Source organism: Pleurodeles waltl, chromosome 9 (genome assembly GCF_031143425.1).
Source record: "Pleurodeles waltl isolate 20211129_DDA chromosome 9, aPleWal1.hap1.20221129, whole genome shotgun sequence".
NCBI lineage: Eukaryota > Metazoa > Chordata > Amphibia > Caudata > Salamandridae > Pleurodeles > Pleurodeles waltl.
In genome coordinates, this window is record NC_090448.1 from 383,623,040 (window position 1) to 383,641,888 (window position 18,849).

The following is an 18,849-nucleotide window of genomic DNA, read 5'->3' on the forward strand; positions in this document are numbered from 1 at the left end:
CTGCCCTGGGTCACACAACAGTATGCCTATCACACTCTCTTTGGCAAGAGTCCTGTGCTTCAGCACAAATGTCTTCACACTAGACAGGTCTAAATCCTATCTCCTAGACCACTGGTTGGTCTCCGTCTGGATATTCCTCAGCCCAGTACTCTTTCTTCCTGGTCTCTACATCCTGGTGATGCAGACAGCTATGCCCCTCATCCACAGTGCTAACGCTTGGATCTACAGCTGCCACCACCCTTTCAGGATGACTGTCTTCCCTTAAGAAAGAACAGTCCACTCACAACACTTGGTACCCTCCTTGCAGAGAAGCACTCTATGGCCCTTGGTCTGGATCCTGGTCGGGACACCAGAATCCACCCCTGGACTCACCACCACACCAACAGTGTCTGGAGGGCAGAGATCCCCTTGTCAGGCAACCTTGCAGCACACTCCACTTAGGTAGCTCAACACAGAAATACCCTCAGCAACATAGAACCCTATCTTTTGTTCTCCACTGCGAGAACAGGGCCTATGCACCCTACCTATTCAATACCCAACCCCATTCTTCTGGGAGCCTCAAGCCCTATCTTTCCTAGGAATTAACACTATCCCTCAGGGTTACTTAAAAGAGCCTATGGGCTTTGGGTCAGCTTTGCCTCCACCCAATTTCTTTAAGCAACTCCTCAGCCTCCAAGGAGCTCTGCAAGAGACGAGCAAGGACGCTAAAGATCCCTTCATTGCAACTTGACAGGTGACCATGTAGGCTCATGCTGTCATCTTCCCCCTAAAGACAATTGCCTTATACTTGGTACACCTAATGAGCACCTGTTAGAAATGGGCTCTCTGGTTGGCAGTCAGTTTACACTCTATCCAAGCAGGGACCCTCACTCTAGTCAGGGTAAACAAGAAACACACCTGGGTAACCCCCGCTCACCGCCTTAGTAGCTTGGCATGAGCAGAAAGGCTTAACCCCAGAAGCAATGTGTAAAGTATTTGTACCAACACACACAGTAATACAGTGAAAACACTACAAAATGGAGACCACACCAGTTTAGACAAAATGGTAATATTTATCTAAAGCAAGCAAGACCAGAATGACAAAAATCCAACATACACAAGTCAAGATATGATTTTTCAAAAGAATAAGAGTCTTAATCCATAGAAAACAGTGAGAACGCTGTTGTTACACAAAGTACCTGGTTTGCATAAAAAATAAAGCCGCACAGGCGAGCGTGCGTCAGAAAAGTCAGCGATGCGTTGATTTCTTACTCGCAAGTGAGGCATGCCTCGTTTCTTCTCTGGTCAGGTCCATAATGCGTTGTATTTCTCTCTCACAAGAGAACGATGCGTCGGTTTCCAGACAGACACCTTGGGTCTGGGCAGGCTTTGCGTACATTTTTCACACCCGGCGGTTGCACGGTGTCAGGAAACCGCACTGCATGGGGTTTGCGGTGTTCTCAGCAGCTGCATGCAGGTGTTGCGTGTCATTTCTCTGGCTGTGATGCTTCGATCTTCCAGCCGCGATGCAGATGGAGTGTCGATTTCAGCTGCAAAGCCAGCCGCGTGTCGATCACCAGCCACATTGCAGATGGTACATCGAGAATTTCCCTGCACGGCGGTCTTTGCGTGGATTTCAGTCCTTTTCCACCAGCTTCACCTTTCAAGGGCCCAGGGACTGGTTGGGGTACCACTTGGCAGGGCAGGAGTCTCACCAGAGAGTCCAGGTGCTGGCAGAGGAAGTCTTTGATGGCCCTGAGACTTCAACTACAGGAGGCAAGTTCAACTTGAGCCCTTGGAGATTCTTCTCAAGCAGGAATGCACAACAAAGTCCAGTCTTTGTCCCCTTTCACGGGCAGAAGCAGCAACTACAGGATAGCACAAAAAGCACAGGCAGCACTTCTCCTCAGCTCTTCAGCTCATCTCTTTGGCAGAGGTTCCCCTTCAATACTTGAAGAAATCTAAAAATGTGGGGTTTTGGGTCCAGTACTTATACTCTATTCTGCCTGTGAAGTTGGCAGACTTCAAAGGAACGTCTCTGCTGTTCACAAGATCCTGCCTTGCCCAGGCCAGGCTCCAGACTCACACCAGGGGGTTGGAGACTGCATTGTGAGAGGGCAGGAACAACCCATTCAGGTGTAAGTGACCATTCCTCCCTCCACTCTAGCTCAGATTACCCATCAGGATATGCAGGCTACTCCCCAGCTCCCTTTGTCGCACTGTCTAGAGGGGATTCACAAACAGCCGAACTGTCAGTCTGACCCAGACAGGAAATCCACAAACAGGCAGAGTCACAGAATGGGTTAAGCAAGAAAATGCTCACTTTCTAAAAGTGGCATTTTCAAAGTGACAATTTAAAAACCAACTTTACCAAAAGATGTATTTTTAAATTGTGAGTTCAGAGACACCAAACTCCAGATTTCCATTTGCTTCCAAAAGGGATCTGCACTTAAATAATATTTAAAGGCAGCCCCCATGTTAACCTATGGGAGAGATAGGCCTTGCAACAGTGAAAGCTGATTTTAGCAGTCTTTCATTGTTAGGACATGTAAAACACACCAGTGCATGTCCCACCTTTAACATACACTGCACCTTGCCCATGGGGCTACCTAGGGCCTACCTTAGGGGTGCCTTACATGTAGAAAAAGGGATGGGTTACACCTGGCAAGTGGGTACACCTGCAAGGTCGAATTGGCAGTGCAAGTCTGCACACACAGACACTGCACTGGCAGGTCTGAGCCATGTTTATAGGGCTACTTGGGTGGTTGGCACAACCAGTGCTGCAGGCCCACTAGTAGCATTTGATTTAGAGGACCTGGGCACCTCTAGTGCACTTTGCTAGGGACTTAGTAGTAAATCAAATAAGCCAATTACAAATACAATTTACAAAAGAGCACTTGCGCACTGGTCAGCAGTGGTAAAGTGCCCAGAGTACCAAAAACAGCAAAACAGAGTCCAGCACACATTCAAAACATGGAAAGCAGAGGCAAAAAAGACAGGGGAGACCACGCCAAAGATGCCAGGTCTAACAGCACCCTTTGGAAGTCTGCCATGCAAAGTCCTCCAGAGCCCTAATGACATCTCAGAGCAACAGTCTGGACAGAAGGGATCACACCAAACATGTCGGAAGCACAGGGACCCTTCACTTAAGATAGGCCCCAGCTGGCCTCCTGGTTGTGCCACTGTGGGAGGACATGCCACCTGCATCTTGCTCAGGGCTGCACCCACCAGCTAAGCAGCCTAAAGGGATCACAGGGATGCACTCCAAGGTCGGTACACCTAAAGGGCACCATGCAGGAGTCTACTAAGGCAGAGCCTCTGCAGTCTGTCCCTCTTTAATAGCCCAAAGCACAGTCCTTAACAGACGTGGTTTCCTGCCCCCCGTTCTGAGGTCTGACCCCACAGGACCTACCTGATTGGTCACATAGCCAGGCACCACCCCAGCCACCACCTCACATTAAAAAATAACAACATTCTAGGATGACATTCTTTATTCTCCGATCCTAGAATCTCAGGAGTTCACCACCCACTCAGATCTCCTAAGGGTCAGTCACTTAGCCCACTTAGGGAACCCATGTGCTACCACTAAGCATCCTGTCTTGAGAACCACCCTCCTCTGGGGCCACCCAACATCATTGAACCTTGGGAACCACAACTTTCTTACACCCCTCTCACCCCCCCAATATGGGAACATTTCTTGGGGGCCACCCCACCCTCCTTGCAGAAACCCCTTAGAGTACCATTGCTTCTCAGAAACCTCCCACCCCACCACCCTTCCAATAGAAGCTGAGTCAAACACTGTTAATTGCTCCCTTTGTCTGGGGAGAGCTTTTTTCCTGCTGTTGGGGAGAAATGTAATTAACTTTTTGGGACGTGCAGAATTGTTTTCCCCAAATAGGTTACACTCCAGTTCAAAATGTCATTGGTCTCTGTAGGCCAAAGGGAAGCAAAACTGCACTCTAAAGCAGTCTTTCCCATAGATGTATTATGGAGTGTCATTGCAGACAAGATAGTATGCCACGCTGACTTTCCCTATGAGTGTACATTAACATTATGAGGCCTACCCAGGTTAATATTCAATCCTGCAGAATCCCATCTGTGCCAGTCTATCTCTGTGCAGTTACCAGGCTGCGCACAACAGGTGCTCCCATGCGCAGCCCTCACACGTGCACGTGTCCACATGTAACCAACCAAGTCCCCTTATCCTTGCTGTGACGCAGTGGCTTATCCTAAAAGGCAGACACTGGTGGTAAACATGTGCAATCTATTTACCATGAGTTTACTGTGCGTGAGTCACTGGTTGTAAGTCTCCCCCACAGTAAAAAGGTAAAAAACCAGGTGATCAAAAAGCAAAAAACTCCACTAGTTTAGTTCTTTGCAGGATTAGCATAAAAATTGATGATGGTAATCCTGCAAAGCACCCAGAGGCCCATTGTAATCACTTAGCAGGTGTTAAAAAGTGCCAAATAAAATGGCGCAAAGGAATCTCATAGATTCCCTTGCACCATTTTTATGGCCCCCCTAGCGCCGGAATGCCCGACCTTATATACATTATGTCTAGCCCATCTTTTACATTAAGCAAACACCCACAGTTTACAAGTCTCTTACTCTGATGCACTATCACACAAAGGTTTGATGATAATAGAAACAGCAGGCCTTGGTACAACGTTTTTCTCTATGCCCAAATACATTAAATTTTCTAGTCAGCTGGGTGTTCTCCCTCATGTCATCAAACATTTATTGAGACCAAACACAGTATAGATCACGGTGGCACATATGCTCACTCAAAACCAATCAGATTAGTTGAAACAAAAATGTGTAGGTCAAACATAGAGTGGCAATCCTATTTCTTGGTCAGTATCAAAACATAGAACACTGTTTTATATATTACATCAGAAATTATTTATCTCTGCACATTGCAACGCTGGGTTAAGTCACTAACTATGAAGAAGGAACATCTACAGATTCATAAGAAATAGAAGGATGTTTGATGAGCTCTCTCCAAGTAGCGCAACAAGAGACGAGATAGGGAGGTTATTTACTAAGATAATGCTTGGGCGCTATCCAGGTGCCAAGCAACCGAAAGCATTACATTAATTTACTAATCATTATAAAAGCCCGCTGGCACGGTGCAAATTGTGAAGCAGCAAACCTTAGCAAACATAGACAACAGTTTCGCCACACAGACCTTGTCTAATTTTCAAGAAAAATTATATATGCTCCCGATATATAGTTCAGCACTTACTCGTCTTTTGACTGTGGAAGGATTTTCGTGGCCAGCAGAAACCTAGAGAAAGGTAAACAGTATTATGAAGTATTGTAACAACATGATCCCTGAGGACATAACTCACTAGCTCAAAAGGTGACAGGAATAATCCCTGAATTGTCCTACACACTAGAACCCTCTATCCAGCAATGAGGACCTTTGACGTCACGCAAAGTGCAGCTGAAGTAGAACACAGCTATGCAGCATTCACACAAGTGTAATTTCTCACAAAACAAAGGGGCTATCAGTCCTTAAATTTAGGGTTGGGTGAAAAATTCTACTCTGCCGACGGAGTTCGCAGAATTTTGCTGACTCCATTTTCTACTTAGAGAGCGGAGTTCCAGCAAAACTCCACCAACCACCATGTGGTAGAGTTTTTTCTTGTGCGCAGCTTGCCAACATTAAGTCTACAAGCGAGAATTTGCATCCTTTAGTGAGATTTTTGGGTACTAGGATGCCTCCAGATGAGATTTCTCAACGCGGGTGGTCGCTGCAGGTCGTGCCCGTTCGTGTTGAGAAAGCTGCTGCCCGAGTTGAAAACCTACTTGAGTGGCAGGAAGAAGCACTACCTTCTGGGGTGCTGCCAGGTGCAGTTCGCAGAACAAGCTCCCGGTGCCAAAAATCAGCACAACATGCCAGAATTCTGCTCGCTCGTGGAACTCTGCAGATTCTCATGGAGTTTTTACGTAACTCCGCAGAGTTCCGCAGAGGGAAGCTCCGCGAGTTCCACCCAACCTTACTTACATCAAGGACTGCACAGTGGGTGAACTGTTTTAGAAGGGGCTTGAAGGCACAGGGACACATATCTAAGAACTATATAATGAAATGATAGCACATTCAGCATTTTAAATCACATTTCACAAAAGTATTCTCTGAGAAAGAGATAGATCTGATGCGTAGCTGTTGCAATAATCCAATCTGCTTTCAAACCATCACTCCTTTGCAGCAGAAAACACATTAATTTACCCATTTGAATAATTGCCTTATGTGCTCGGCATGCCTCAACAGAGCAAAGAGTATCTTTTTTACTATTTGAAAAACATGCTCTTTGAAAAATTATACACGTGGATAATTACTAATCAATGGAGCAAGTGCCAGGAAAAATAATACCCATCATAGATTTGGTGCCAGGATAAATAACGACTATTACAATTACTTTATCATTGAATATGTTCACTTGAATTCCTGTGTCACAAAACAGGTCTCTTAAAATTATTGTGCGTGATATGCCCTTTAATTTACATCACAACAGTAGTCCAACTGGTATTATTCAGCATGTTTTCTATCATTTTGAACGAAGCAACGTGTAACATTCTGTATTCACATAGATTCATAATCACAGTGATAGTAAGTACACCAGAACAAGCAGTGTCATAACTTTGAAGAACATAGGCCCTCATGTACAAACATTCCATTCAAGGAATTATAAATTGCGACAAATAATTTGGATTTCCTTAAATAAGAATGAACAAAATGGATTTGTTACAGATGGTCACAATGTGTGCACCGACTTCTAACAAATCCATTGGTATTTTGAGAACCAACCTATCTATTAATAGGTTGGTTCTCAAAATATCAATGTGTAGTAGGTCACAATTCAACTTACCTCACTAGTATGTGTGAGGTAGGTCATACATTATAACCTACTATGATTGGTTCCATTCAAAGGGATGGTGGCATGCTCGGGTCAGCAGACTACCATGTTTGTGACTGATTTTGAATAAAGACATCTTTTTTCCATAAATGCATCCCATTTTCCTAAAGTAAAAGGGGATACGTTTAAAAAAGCAAAAGAAAAATGAACAAACATTTTTTATGCGCAGGCAGTGGTTTCATTGACCACTGCCTGCTAATTAAAAAAAGCCTTTTGTGAACAATCACAAAGGGGAATGGGTCCCCTAAGCATTGCTTCCCATTTACAAATGGCCTCCCATGTCCTTTGAAGAGGTGGATTAAATATTGATGTTTTGCAACAGGCTTTAGGTCGCAAAACATTAATACATCCCAAAAGGAATCAGTATTTGTAAGGGACGCCCTTAACACTCCTCTTCCAAATACCAATTAAGTATCTATTCCCAAACTCAATTAGCGATTCGGTAAGAATCAGTGACAAATTACCAAATCACTAATTGGGTTTGATGAAGTTAAAAATGCCATTTTGGGGTCAGAGACGCTCTGATTTTACGAATCGGAGTCTTGCCAACCATTAAATGGCATGATACATGAGGGCCATAGATCATTCATACTCTGCATTTGCATTTGAAGTTGTCAAGTTAATCATGATTCATATATACAAATTGCATATGATCATATGTACACAATATAAAGCTATTCTGAATGAATGTTGGAGGTAGACAAAACAACTGATATTTTAGATATACTTCCTGTTATTATCATACGGGTGGTAAATTTATTAAAATGTGAGAGTTCACAAAAAACAAAATGGTGGCATCCTAAAGAAAGGAATTCTGTGATAGAGTAAGGTCACCATGCCACCCATGCACAGGGGAAAAAATACCAGAGGAACAGGGTCTCACTTGGGGACCAGTCTTTTGAAAGTGATGACAGGTCCGCCATGAAGTGGTTGTGAATTTCTAAGTCTAAGGACTGTGGATTGGCCTGCCAAGGGGCATGAGTTACCCTTAGGGGCTGATTACGATTTGAGGTGCTACTTATTGCCCCTAATAAATGATAATACTATGGGGTATGTTATCTATTGGGTGGGATAAATAACCCGTATTATGAGTACATGGATAACACACCAAAATCCACATGATATGGTAAGTACCGTACACATTTCCCTTGGAAATTTCAACAGGTCAAACCTGCTGAAAATTAACAAGGCTTTAGGTACTTAATGTACCCAATAATTGTTGGATGTGTTAAAAATCTGATAACTTGTAATTGTGACCTATGCATAAAAAGAGGTTTATGAACAGGCTGAAATATAATGAGCAACTCATAATCAGGCCCTTAGTATTTTAAGGAAAAATTGTGCATCTGTGGAAGATTTTGCAGCATGATCAATGTAGAGTTAATGGAAATTTGGAGTTGAGTTCAGAATTATAAAGATTTGACCTGTAGTATAAGTGATGGAGAGAACCCATCAGTATCCAGTTAAGTTATACCAATGTATGCTTAACCTGGAAAGTGATTACTGTGAGATGAGCAGGAATTCAAACTTTTTCTGGGATGTGTTTTAAAATGGTAGAAAATATTCAGTAGAGATTACTTTAGTGTGTTAATGACACAACGGCCAGAGACATTTATGTAGATTTGAATGTCATCAGCATACTGATAAATAGATGCTCCAGACTCCTCCATCAAGAATCTCAATGACTTCAGGCAAAGATTAATCAGGGTTGAATTCAAGCGAGAACTCAAGGGGACCCACCTGAAAGGTATTTAATCTTAGGTGATGTTTTCCAGTCTAATAACATGTTTGTGAATTTCTATAAATAATGAAAACCAATATAGTACTGTCTCGCTGAAACCCATGGAGTTTTTAAAGTCTCATGTGGCCAATGCTGTCAAAAGCAGCTAAAAGACAAATGAGGAAATGGAGAACAGAGTCATACTTATCTAGTATTTGACGAATATTAGACAAAATGATTATTGTAGCTATTGTTATGCTACTGCCTTTGCAGAAATAAGACTGGTAAGGATTAAGCATGAGTTGGTCAGCAATGCCTCTTACAATAGCTTTCCCCAGCCATGGAAGATTAGTAATCAGTATGTAGTTGCTGAATAAATTTGACCCTGCTTGCGGATTCTTTAATAATGGTGTGATTTGGACAGTTTTAATGAATGTGGGAAGGCTCCTTCTTGCAATGGGGAGTCAATAATAGGACATCAGATTTTGTGAAAAGACTGTAATTAACTTTTGAGTATTGTATTAGGCAATGGGTTATCACACTAGAAGAAACATTTCCGTATCCTTTTCAGTATCCTAGTTATGTAAGCAAGCTGTTCTTCAGTGTTTCTGTGTTCGCAAAGCAAAGATGAATTCTCGACCCCTGAGTTGGGGAAGTAACTGATTCACAAAGAGAAGTTGTTGCAGTGGGTCAGGTTCCTCTTTGGGAATCACTATTTAAGGCCTAAGGAGGAGTATACAGTGGTCGATAGAATTACTGCAAACTCCATGTCCTCCCCTCCTAAACACATTTTATTTCAAAGCAACACCTGTCATTAGCTCCTTTAAAAAATGTTTCCATATTATGAATGTAAGTGCAGAGGGGAGATCAGCTGTGACTTGCCTCCATCCCTGCACTCACGGCCAGTCGCAAGCTTGTGCACACTGACTTGTGTCTCATTAATATTCTTGAAGCAGGAGATTTTGCAATATCTTGCAAATGTACACGTTTCTATATAATTGATTAGTACATCAGTGGCATTGCAAAATAGAGTACTGTTTGCAAATGAATGGGTGTACAATTTTCAACCTTCGATTTACAAACAGTGCTTCGTACTACATCAGGCTCTATATCATTTAATATACATTTTCATAGTGCTGATTTTAGTAGTAACAAAATCTTGGAATTCTATGCATTTTGTTTTTATTGATATTGGTGCCACTTTAATTTTCAGTTTAAGGTTAATTTACCAATATGAAATAACTATTTTGGTTTAGTTGGGCAATTCTGGTGGAGAAACTATGGGGGTCATTCTGACCCCGGCGGTCAGGTTGGCGGGAGCACCGCCAACAGGCTGGCGGTGCCCCGCAGGGCATTCTGACCGCGGCGGTTTGGCCGCGGTCAGATGCGGAAAACCGGCGGTCTCCCGCCGGTTTTCCGCTGCCCAAATGAATCCTCCATGGCGGCGCAGCTCGCTGCGCCGCCATGGAGGATTCTGACACCCCATACCGCCATCCTGTTCCTGGCGGTTCGCCCGCCAGGAACAGGATGGCGGTATGGGGTGTCGTGGGGCCCCCGTAAGAGGGCCCCACTTTGTATTTCAGTGTCTGCTTTGCAGACACTGAAATACGCGACGGGTGCCACTGCACCCGTCGCACCTTCCCACTCCGCCGGCTCAATTCTGAGCCGGCGTCCTCGTGGGAAGGGTGTTTTGCACTGGGCTGGCGGGCGGCCTTTTGGCGGTCGCCGCCAGCCCAGTGCAAAAGCCAAAATACCCTCAGTGGTCTTTCGACCGCGGAGCGGTATTTTGGAGGGGGGAACTCTGGCGGGCGGCCTCCGCCGCCCGCCAGGGTGAGAATCACCCCCTGTGTTTCTTCTTTCATTCTTTATATCCAATCAGTGTATTTTTCAAGCATTTATAAAGCTGTTAGTGATCTGGACAGTTTATTAAAACTCAAGCCATGTTAAAGTTTGTTTTCTGGGTTCTTCCCTTTTGCAATTAAGATCACCTTCGAACCTTGGATTACAGATCCTTGAGGTGTTTTTCTTTGCTTTGAGGGAAGCACGTTTACCAGCTAATGACTGCATGGGTTTGTTTTAGAAGTTAACTTTTCAGCTGATACTGGCTTTCTCTGTGAAGTAGTACCAGCTTCTGGGCATGGACCATGTAAGCAGTTTGTCAGTTATCTGATTGAATGTCTATGGACTTGGAAATGAGAGATAGACTTTCTGTGGGGATTTCAAATAATCTCTAATGGGCTGAAAAAGAGGTAAAACGAATCCAATTATTATAGATGGATTATTATAGTTGACGTTGGACTGCTGAGATACTATTTGGCTGAATATTTTGGTTTGATGAGTGCATAGCTGTTGTATGTTGATATCACTTACACGTTTTAGAAGTGAGCGACTTCTTAAAACTGCACCACTTTATGTTGAAATCACCAAAGAAAATTCTCAACTGAGTAAATTTGTTGAGAATTTAAGTAGTCTGTGAATTTTTCCATACATTTGTATTCAGTTTGGGGATGGCAGATGTTTTAGCGGTAGAATTTTTAATTCTCTGATAATGTGGATGCTATTTCTAACATTTCTAAATATGAGTATGGCGGTATTTGTGGCAGGTGGGGTGTTACAGTGATTATGTCAAAGACATAATCCAGGTAAATAGGGCTGATCCATGTTGGCCATTGAATTGTTGGTTAGGGGTGCAGGAGATTGTAGTTTGACTGTAAATTATTATTCTGTCGGTATTGACATTGTGACCCAAAATGTGAAGCTGTGTCTGCAATGAGTATTTGATAAGTTTTTCCTCAGCATGTGTTTGAAGAGCGTAGGGAATGTGGGTTGGTTGAGGGCTGGTTCTATGTAAAAATGGAGATGGGTCATGACTTGATTCACACATAAGGATGTGGTTTCCTGATACAATTGGTGTAGAAAAGTATGTGCCTGCTTTACGTATTACAACATACATCAGGCAAAATACTCCAGAAAACATGTCTTCCAGTGTAGGCGTTTGCCTCAGCTTCCGTCCCCCGAGAGGATGTGGTTTCACTGTCTTATGGAACAGGCAGTAGGTACCTCACAGTCACTGTTTGTGGTTTCCTTATGACACCCAAGGCAGTAATTCAAAGAAGTGCTTTGTATAAGTCACAAAAATAAAAACACAATTTTGAGAACAGAAAATTACCATATTTAGTCTGACAGTAGGTCTCCATACATCCTCAGGGTCTGCTTTTGTAGAGATGCCACATTATGAGTGCTCACAGCTGCAAGTAGCCTCTCTGGTGTAACAAAGCAGCAGTCTCTTATGCATTGACTCCCATTAGTCAAGTAGCCACGGTGATGGAGACCTGCTGATGCTAATAGGATCCTGCTTCCTCTCCTATGTCACTCTAGGGTGCGTATTGCCTTGATTGGGCCTTAAGGGATCAGCAGGGCATGTACCAATGCTCAGAATTACACCCCTGCCCATTTTGGGCTGATACTGTAAATGTTTACTCCACTGCAGAGGTATTTCATGAGCAGTGGAGCATGGTGTCTTCAATGCAGATAGGTGACATTTCTGTATGTTGGTGTATTTTGGGTTATTCATGGGAAGATAAATCACTGGAGGACGAGGAAACCAAAATAAATACCAACACTCTCAAGGCCGTGGAAGCAGTGTTCAATTTCAGCCGTGGTTGCCGGTGGGGGGTGCAGCGCTTATATTTGGGGACTGGCACTTATTTTTCCTGTATCAGTTATTTACAGACTGCAAGAGAGGTAAAAACTCATAGATTGGAAAGACGGAGAAAGAGAAAGACAGCAAACCATTACAAACAGAAACCAGGAACCTGCAAGTGCGAGAAAAAGAGGCAGAGAATGCCTAGTAGGATTAAAGACTACCAGCCTTGGTGTTCGTGTGCCAGTGTGCTGGCTTCTGAACAGACTTTAGGCACCAGCACTCTTTATTTCACAAATCAAGCATTCTGGGGAAAACATGTATGAATGCTGAAATGGTTCAGAAATATAGGCCCTTCCCTAAAAATAATCATCAGTCACACGCTAGAAAAAATGTTATTGGCATGCCAAAAAGGATTATGGGACATACCAAAGAAATTAGGCCTGAAACCAAAAGGTAATCTCATTGCGCTGTTAAACATGTAAAAACGTGTGTGAACAAGAGATCTGAAATCTCATCCCTGAATAGTAGAGGTTATTTTATGCATGTAAATGTATAGAAGATGCTGGGGATTCCTAAAATGCAGAAACAGTCTAATTATACATTTTTCAAAAAGCAGACAAGCGGATTTAAAGTTTATAAGTTCCACGCCCTATTTAGGCTCTTAGGTGGAATGGTTCGATGAGTGAATTTTCTAGCAGTGGGTGAAAAAACTGAATTCTTCTGAATAAATACTGAACATAATTTGTAGTTGTTCCCAGGATATTTAAAAAAAAACTGAGAACCCTTTTAAGAGTTTAGCAGACAGGGTACTCCGTCGCAATGGAGTACCTTACCCGCCAAACCCTTGTTCTGCCTCTTTTAGAGGCATTGGCGCTCCTGTTGACATTGTCGATAGAAACTTCCTCCGACATCTCAAGACAGTAGTGGCCATTGGAAGAAGGACATTACGCTGCCTCCCTCTTTACAGTGGACGGTGTATTGTCTTATTTTCTGTTTGTCACTGTCAAGAAAAACCTGATGATGAGGGGAAAAAATAATAATAATGACCCCCGTTCTGAGTACACCTTAATGGTAAATTCTGTTGCCCAAGCTTCCTTTTTGATTTCATGAATGGTCATAAGTAGTACAGCCTGAGCAAAAGTGAAATAAAAACCCATTAGAAAATGTGTATGTAAGTCAATCATTATAGGCCCTGCCAAGCATATAACCCTGTAGAGATACTTTATTAACTTTTTGGCTAGTGAGCACCAAAATAGAGTGATGGGAGCTTTACCGGTCTTGCTTTCTTCTCACTTTTAGGAGGTAGTAGAGGTGGTTGTTCCTCATTCAGGTGCCTCGCCCACAAGTTTGGATCTAAAGCACACGGGATAGAAAGCAGAAAAAAAGAACAATCGTATCAATACATGTACACTTTAACACACTGTCAAATAATATTCATATTATTAGTTTAGTCCTTTTTTTATTTGTGATGAAACTGGCTAAAATGTGGTAGACTGTTTTTCAGCTGCTTGCTTGAAATCTGTCACAAACACAACACTCAAAGCTTCTTTAGAACAGTGCAGCACCCATCCAAAGTGTTTCCAGACACCCAGAATCTAACTCTGTTTTGTTTTGAGCATCAGTAGCTATGGTTATGACATTGGTACCAGCTAAAGATTCAAACCTTCCCCTATATATTCCCATTGAGCTTTGCATTACATATACCTCTGGGCATGGCTCACGCAATATCATTGAGCAAAGACACCTCACTCTCCGTACCAGAGACCACCCAGCCAATTCAGCCCAGTCATTCTGACATACTTTTATTCCTGTTCGGGACCCCCAGGTAAAGCCTAGTGATACATACATTTTTCCTGTTCATGACCACCAAGAAAAGCCTAGAGGCATCAAATAGAGAAAAATTTTAATGACCTTCAAACTTGGGAGGAATTCAACTAGGGTGTCAGTACCATTCGTTTTTTTTCTCAACAACAAACTCCCTCTTTGGGATTTTGGATTTGAATCAGACAAAATGTTTGCTGAATTGCACGCATGGAACATGGCAACGGTTCAGCAACCTTGCAGTGTCTTCAGAGGAGCTGCCAAGGCAAAAGCTCTTCAGAGGGCAGAGGTCTCTACCAGGCAGAGACACCTTTGCATTGGCCTACAGGCACCTTTACCACTTGCAAAAGAAGAATGAAATGGCAGAATAATGTGTCAATCACGCAAAAGAAATGAAAAGCAAAAATTGAGCACTTGAAACAACATGATGAACACTTCAGACAGAAAGATATTCCTATATCCATGAGACAATGGAAATACTATTGGCATCGAATTTACAAAGTTCAAAAAGCTCAGTACCTCAACAGCATTACCAAATGCTATTTACCCTTCAGGCTAATCCAAGAGATGAGAAAACAGTTACTGTCCATTTGTTACCCTTTTGCTAACACAGTGGCCAGCATACATGAACATCTATCAGACTGTTTGGCATACGAGACAACACAATATCACCTTTAGAAGAACACTCTTGGTGATCCTCACTCTTCCCAACAAGTACTGGCAATGCTCAAATTCTTACCAATTCAAAAAACTTGCAGACTGTAGCAAATGGCTAGGGCACTCCAGGCACTCCAGAGACATAACATTTCTTCAAAGATATGCTAACACAAATATATGTGTGACTACTTCATATGTTTCCATTGTCAATGCATGTCTGCAACATGATGAAGTCCACAATTAATTCATTTCCTAGACCTCAAATATGATCCAGCAATGAATCATCACTCCAAGACAGCACACCAAATCACACCACCAAACAAAGCTTCAAAGGCCAGAAACATAGAGAGACTTCCTTCAGAGTCCAAGCCCCTAGGTTGTGGAATGCACTGAACTGAAATCTGATAGCTCAAATAAACTATGGGCCAGATGTATCATGCATTTTTGCGATCGCAAAGATGCATTTTGGTATGTATGAATTCCAATTTGTGATTCAGTAACTTGTTACCGAATCGCAAATTGGAATTGAGACTACATACCGGTTCTGTATTAGGAAGGAGTGTGTCAAGGGCTTCCCTTCCTAATACCGAATCACAGCTGCAAGTAGTAATGTTTTGTGACCCAAATGGGGTTGCAAAACATTCACATTTTACCACCTACTTCAAGTAGTTGGTAACCTGTTCGCCAATGGGAAGAGGTCCCCAAGAGACCCCTTCCCCTTTATGAATGCATGCGAATAACTTTTTATAGAGCAGACAGTGGTCCCACGGACCACTGCCTGCTCTTAAAAAAATGAAAAGAAAACTTTTCATTTTTCTTTTTTAAACGCATCCCATTTTCCTTTAAGAAAAAAGAGTTGATTAAAAAAAAAAAAAAAAAGCTTTATTTAAAAACAATCACAGACGTGGTGGTCTGCTGAGCCCAGCAGGCCACCATCCCTATGATTATCGCCATTCACAATGGGTCACAAATTGTGACCTACCTCATGAATATTAATGAGGTAGGTCGATTTGTGAGCCATTGGGAATTGCTAAATGAAATTCCTGGAGTTTCATACATTCAAATAGCAATTACATAATTGCGATTCACACATAATCACAATTAGATAATCGCTATTTAAAAAAATGATACATCTGGCCCTACGTGTTATGCAGAAAACAACCAAAAACCTAACTTTCCAAACTTACCAACTGACCTCCACACAATTAAGGGGGTGCAACTAAAGAAAATCAGACAATGTTTCACCTCACCAATTAGATGCTAATAGCCCACCCAAAATAACCTTTTACTTCAGCACTTTTAAGTAATTGAAAGTGGTCACATATCACTGTATAAACCTCCCAAAAATAAATAAATAATCATCTCAGTAAAAATAATAAACAGCACTCTTCACTAAGCCCACAGGATTCAACCAAACACAGATCCATCTCAAATATCCACTACTTGGCTAAAGCACTCGAAGCTCGGTCTGCAACAAACAGCAACATTTTGTAATATACAAAATTCATTCAAGATCTCATTTTGCGTAGCTACAGAAATGGGAGGTATCTCCACATCCTGAGAATTACTAATCATGCCAGTGGGGGAAATCCATCTTATTACAATTTGAACCCTGAGGGTGGATTACAAATGTGAAATTACTAGAGGAATCAGTAACTCCAGGGCCCATTTCCCAAAAAATTCCACATCTTGGCCGAGACTTCCACTTAGAAGTTTTGGCTGCTTTCAGCAGCTGATAACTCTGCCTGAAAGTAAACATCTTATATTATCCATTAGCTACATTCTCAAAGATAAGCGAACAAGAGGAATATTGATACGCTCACAAACTTTGCAAAGGGTCTACCATAGCAAATTGCAAACAAAACCTAACATTTCCAGGTTCCATGTAGACCTATATCAAAATGCTTGGATAAATATACCCTTTCCAGACCTGCCCACAAAGAGTTCTTGCAATATTGGACATAGGTAGGGTGCCCTTAACCTATATATTGTGCAGTTTTAATATTTAAAAAGTCTGCAGTGAGACTTTTACTTTATATAAACGCAAAAGATCACATCACATCTTCTCTTCACTTGTTATATTGACTACCCATTGCTGACACATCTGCCTTCAGAGCATTGTAAATATCAATAGCGGACATCCATAAAATGAGCCCTGAGGTCTGACAATCAAGACTGGTCAGTTATCACCCAAAGAATCACTGTATGTTGTGTTCTATTGTGCAAATTTGTAGAACACACTAGCACCCTGGATGGTATCCTGGTGCATAGCAGGTATGATTCTAGCTAAGCTTTGGGCCTAGTGTGACTAGTTTAAAATTCAGGTGAATTTAAGAAGTGGAAGGAGGCTCTTATGTGTAGTGACAGCTCATTGCACACTTTAGAATCGATGTAGGAAAAGGCTTGACTGTGGGATCAGGCTTTCCATAAGCATGGGATGTGTGCAAGTAGTAGTCCGGACAAGCAGAGTTGTCTGCAAGGTTTGTTAGATCATCTTTCACTTACCTCATTGCCAAGGAACATGCATTGGTCATATCCCTTCACAGTGTAGGCTTTTCTCTACCTAAACACAATTTCACTATTGATGGAGACACTGCTTTAGGAGGTTAATGCAAATGTTGCTCTTACCACAACACAACTGTAGCTTCTGTATATCACCATCACTTATGCAATCCCTCTGGTGTTCCATTTTGTTTTTGGTCAAACTAAGTTCAGTTCAGGGTCAGACAGCTGCTTTGCAGACTAGCTGTAGGAAGCTGGGTGCAACACTTAATAAATTTACTCTAGGTGCTGAGTGTCTATTCTTCAAGTTGTGAAGATACAGCTCCTCAACAAGGGGCTGTCTTGTGTGGTGGCATGCTCTGATTGATTCCTGTGTTGCAAAGCCTCTGACCTCTTTGATGTCTATGCTGGTAGTCATGGTTGTCCTCAGCCCTGTTGACAATCGCTGCTGTTATGATCAAGGGAGTCCTTACTCTTATACGTGCTTCTGTGGTTCATTGGGTGTAAATTCTCTTGGTGGCCAATTATGGAGATGGGTGCACTGAGACTGCACTGTCAAGAAAAGGCACACAGGAGCCACTATGCAGTGTGTGTACCATTGGCAGGTCATAGAGTGTATAATAAGATACATGTCCTGTAAACTTGACACTTATGGTTTGCATGCCAGAAGTCTCAAAAGTGATAAAAAAGTGATTTAAATGTATCTGAGACAATATTATCAGACAATGTTGTTTTTATGTCCCACAGGGGAAAAAGTATCTAAAACACATAGGGGGTCATTCCGACCCTGGAGGTAAATACCGCCAGGGCCGGGGACCGCGGGAGCACCGCCAACAGGCTGGCGGTGCTCCCTAGGGCATTCTGACCGCGGCGGTTCGGCCGCGGTCAGAAGAGGAACACCGGCGGTCTCCCGCCGGTTTTCCGCTGCCCTGGGAAACCCCCATGGCGGCGCAGCTTGCTGCGCCGCCATGGGGGATTCCGACCCCCTCACCGCCATCCTGTTCCTGGCGGTTCCGCCCGCCAGGAACAGGATGGCGGTGAGGGGTGTCGTGGGGCCCCTGCAGTGCCCATGCCAATGGCATGGGCACTGCAGGGGCCCCTGTAAGAGGGCCCCACTTTGTATTTCAGTGTCTGCATTGCAGACACTGAAATACGCGACGGGTGCCACGGCACCCGTCGCACACCCTCCACTCCGCCGGCTCCATTCGGAGCCGGCCTCCTCATGGAGGGCTGTTTCCCACTGGGCTGGCGGGCGGCCTTTTGGCGGTCGCCCGCCAGCCCAGTGGGAAACCCAGAATGACTGCCGCGGTCTTTTGACCGCGGTACGGTCTTCTGGTGGTTCCCTCCAGGCGGGCGGCTCCCGCCGCCAACCGGGGTCAGAATGACCCCCATAATCCTTGGAATTGACAACAATCATTCTGTATCAGAGGGGAACCTGGTGAACTACTGTCGACAATGGTGTAGCTTTGAGTGGGTGGCGTTTAATTCTTCAGCACAGTATCTTTATTGTCTAGTGGCTAATTAATTTGATTAATTACTATCAGCTCATTTAGAGTTTGTTGGAGCTTGCAGAGCACTCTGCCAACAAATCTGCTGTTACCTGC

The 18,849-nt window shown here is 43.2% G+C and overlaps 1 protein-coding gene across 1 annotated transcript in view; it reads right to left on the reverse strand.

The window, feature by feature from the left end:
- Nucleotides 1-18,849, reverse strand: part of MAP4K1 (mitogen-activated protein kinase kinase kinase kinase 1) — a 539,453-nt gene that overhangs the window by 155,792 nt on the left and 364,812 nt on the right. Inside the window, exons 19-20 of the mRNA XM_069206994.1 lie at nt 13,539-13,618; nt 5,225-5,266 (exon numbers count right to left, since the gene is read on the reverse strand). Of these exons, the coding sequence (XP_069063095.1) occupies nt 5,225-5,266; nt 13,539-13,618 (122 nt within the window). The remainder of the gene's footprint in view (nt 1-5,224; nt 5,267-13,538; nt 13,619-18,849) is intronic.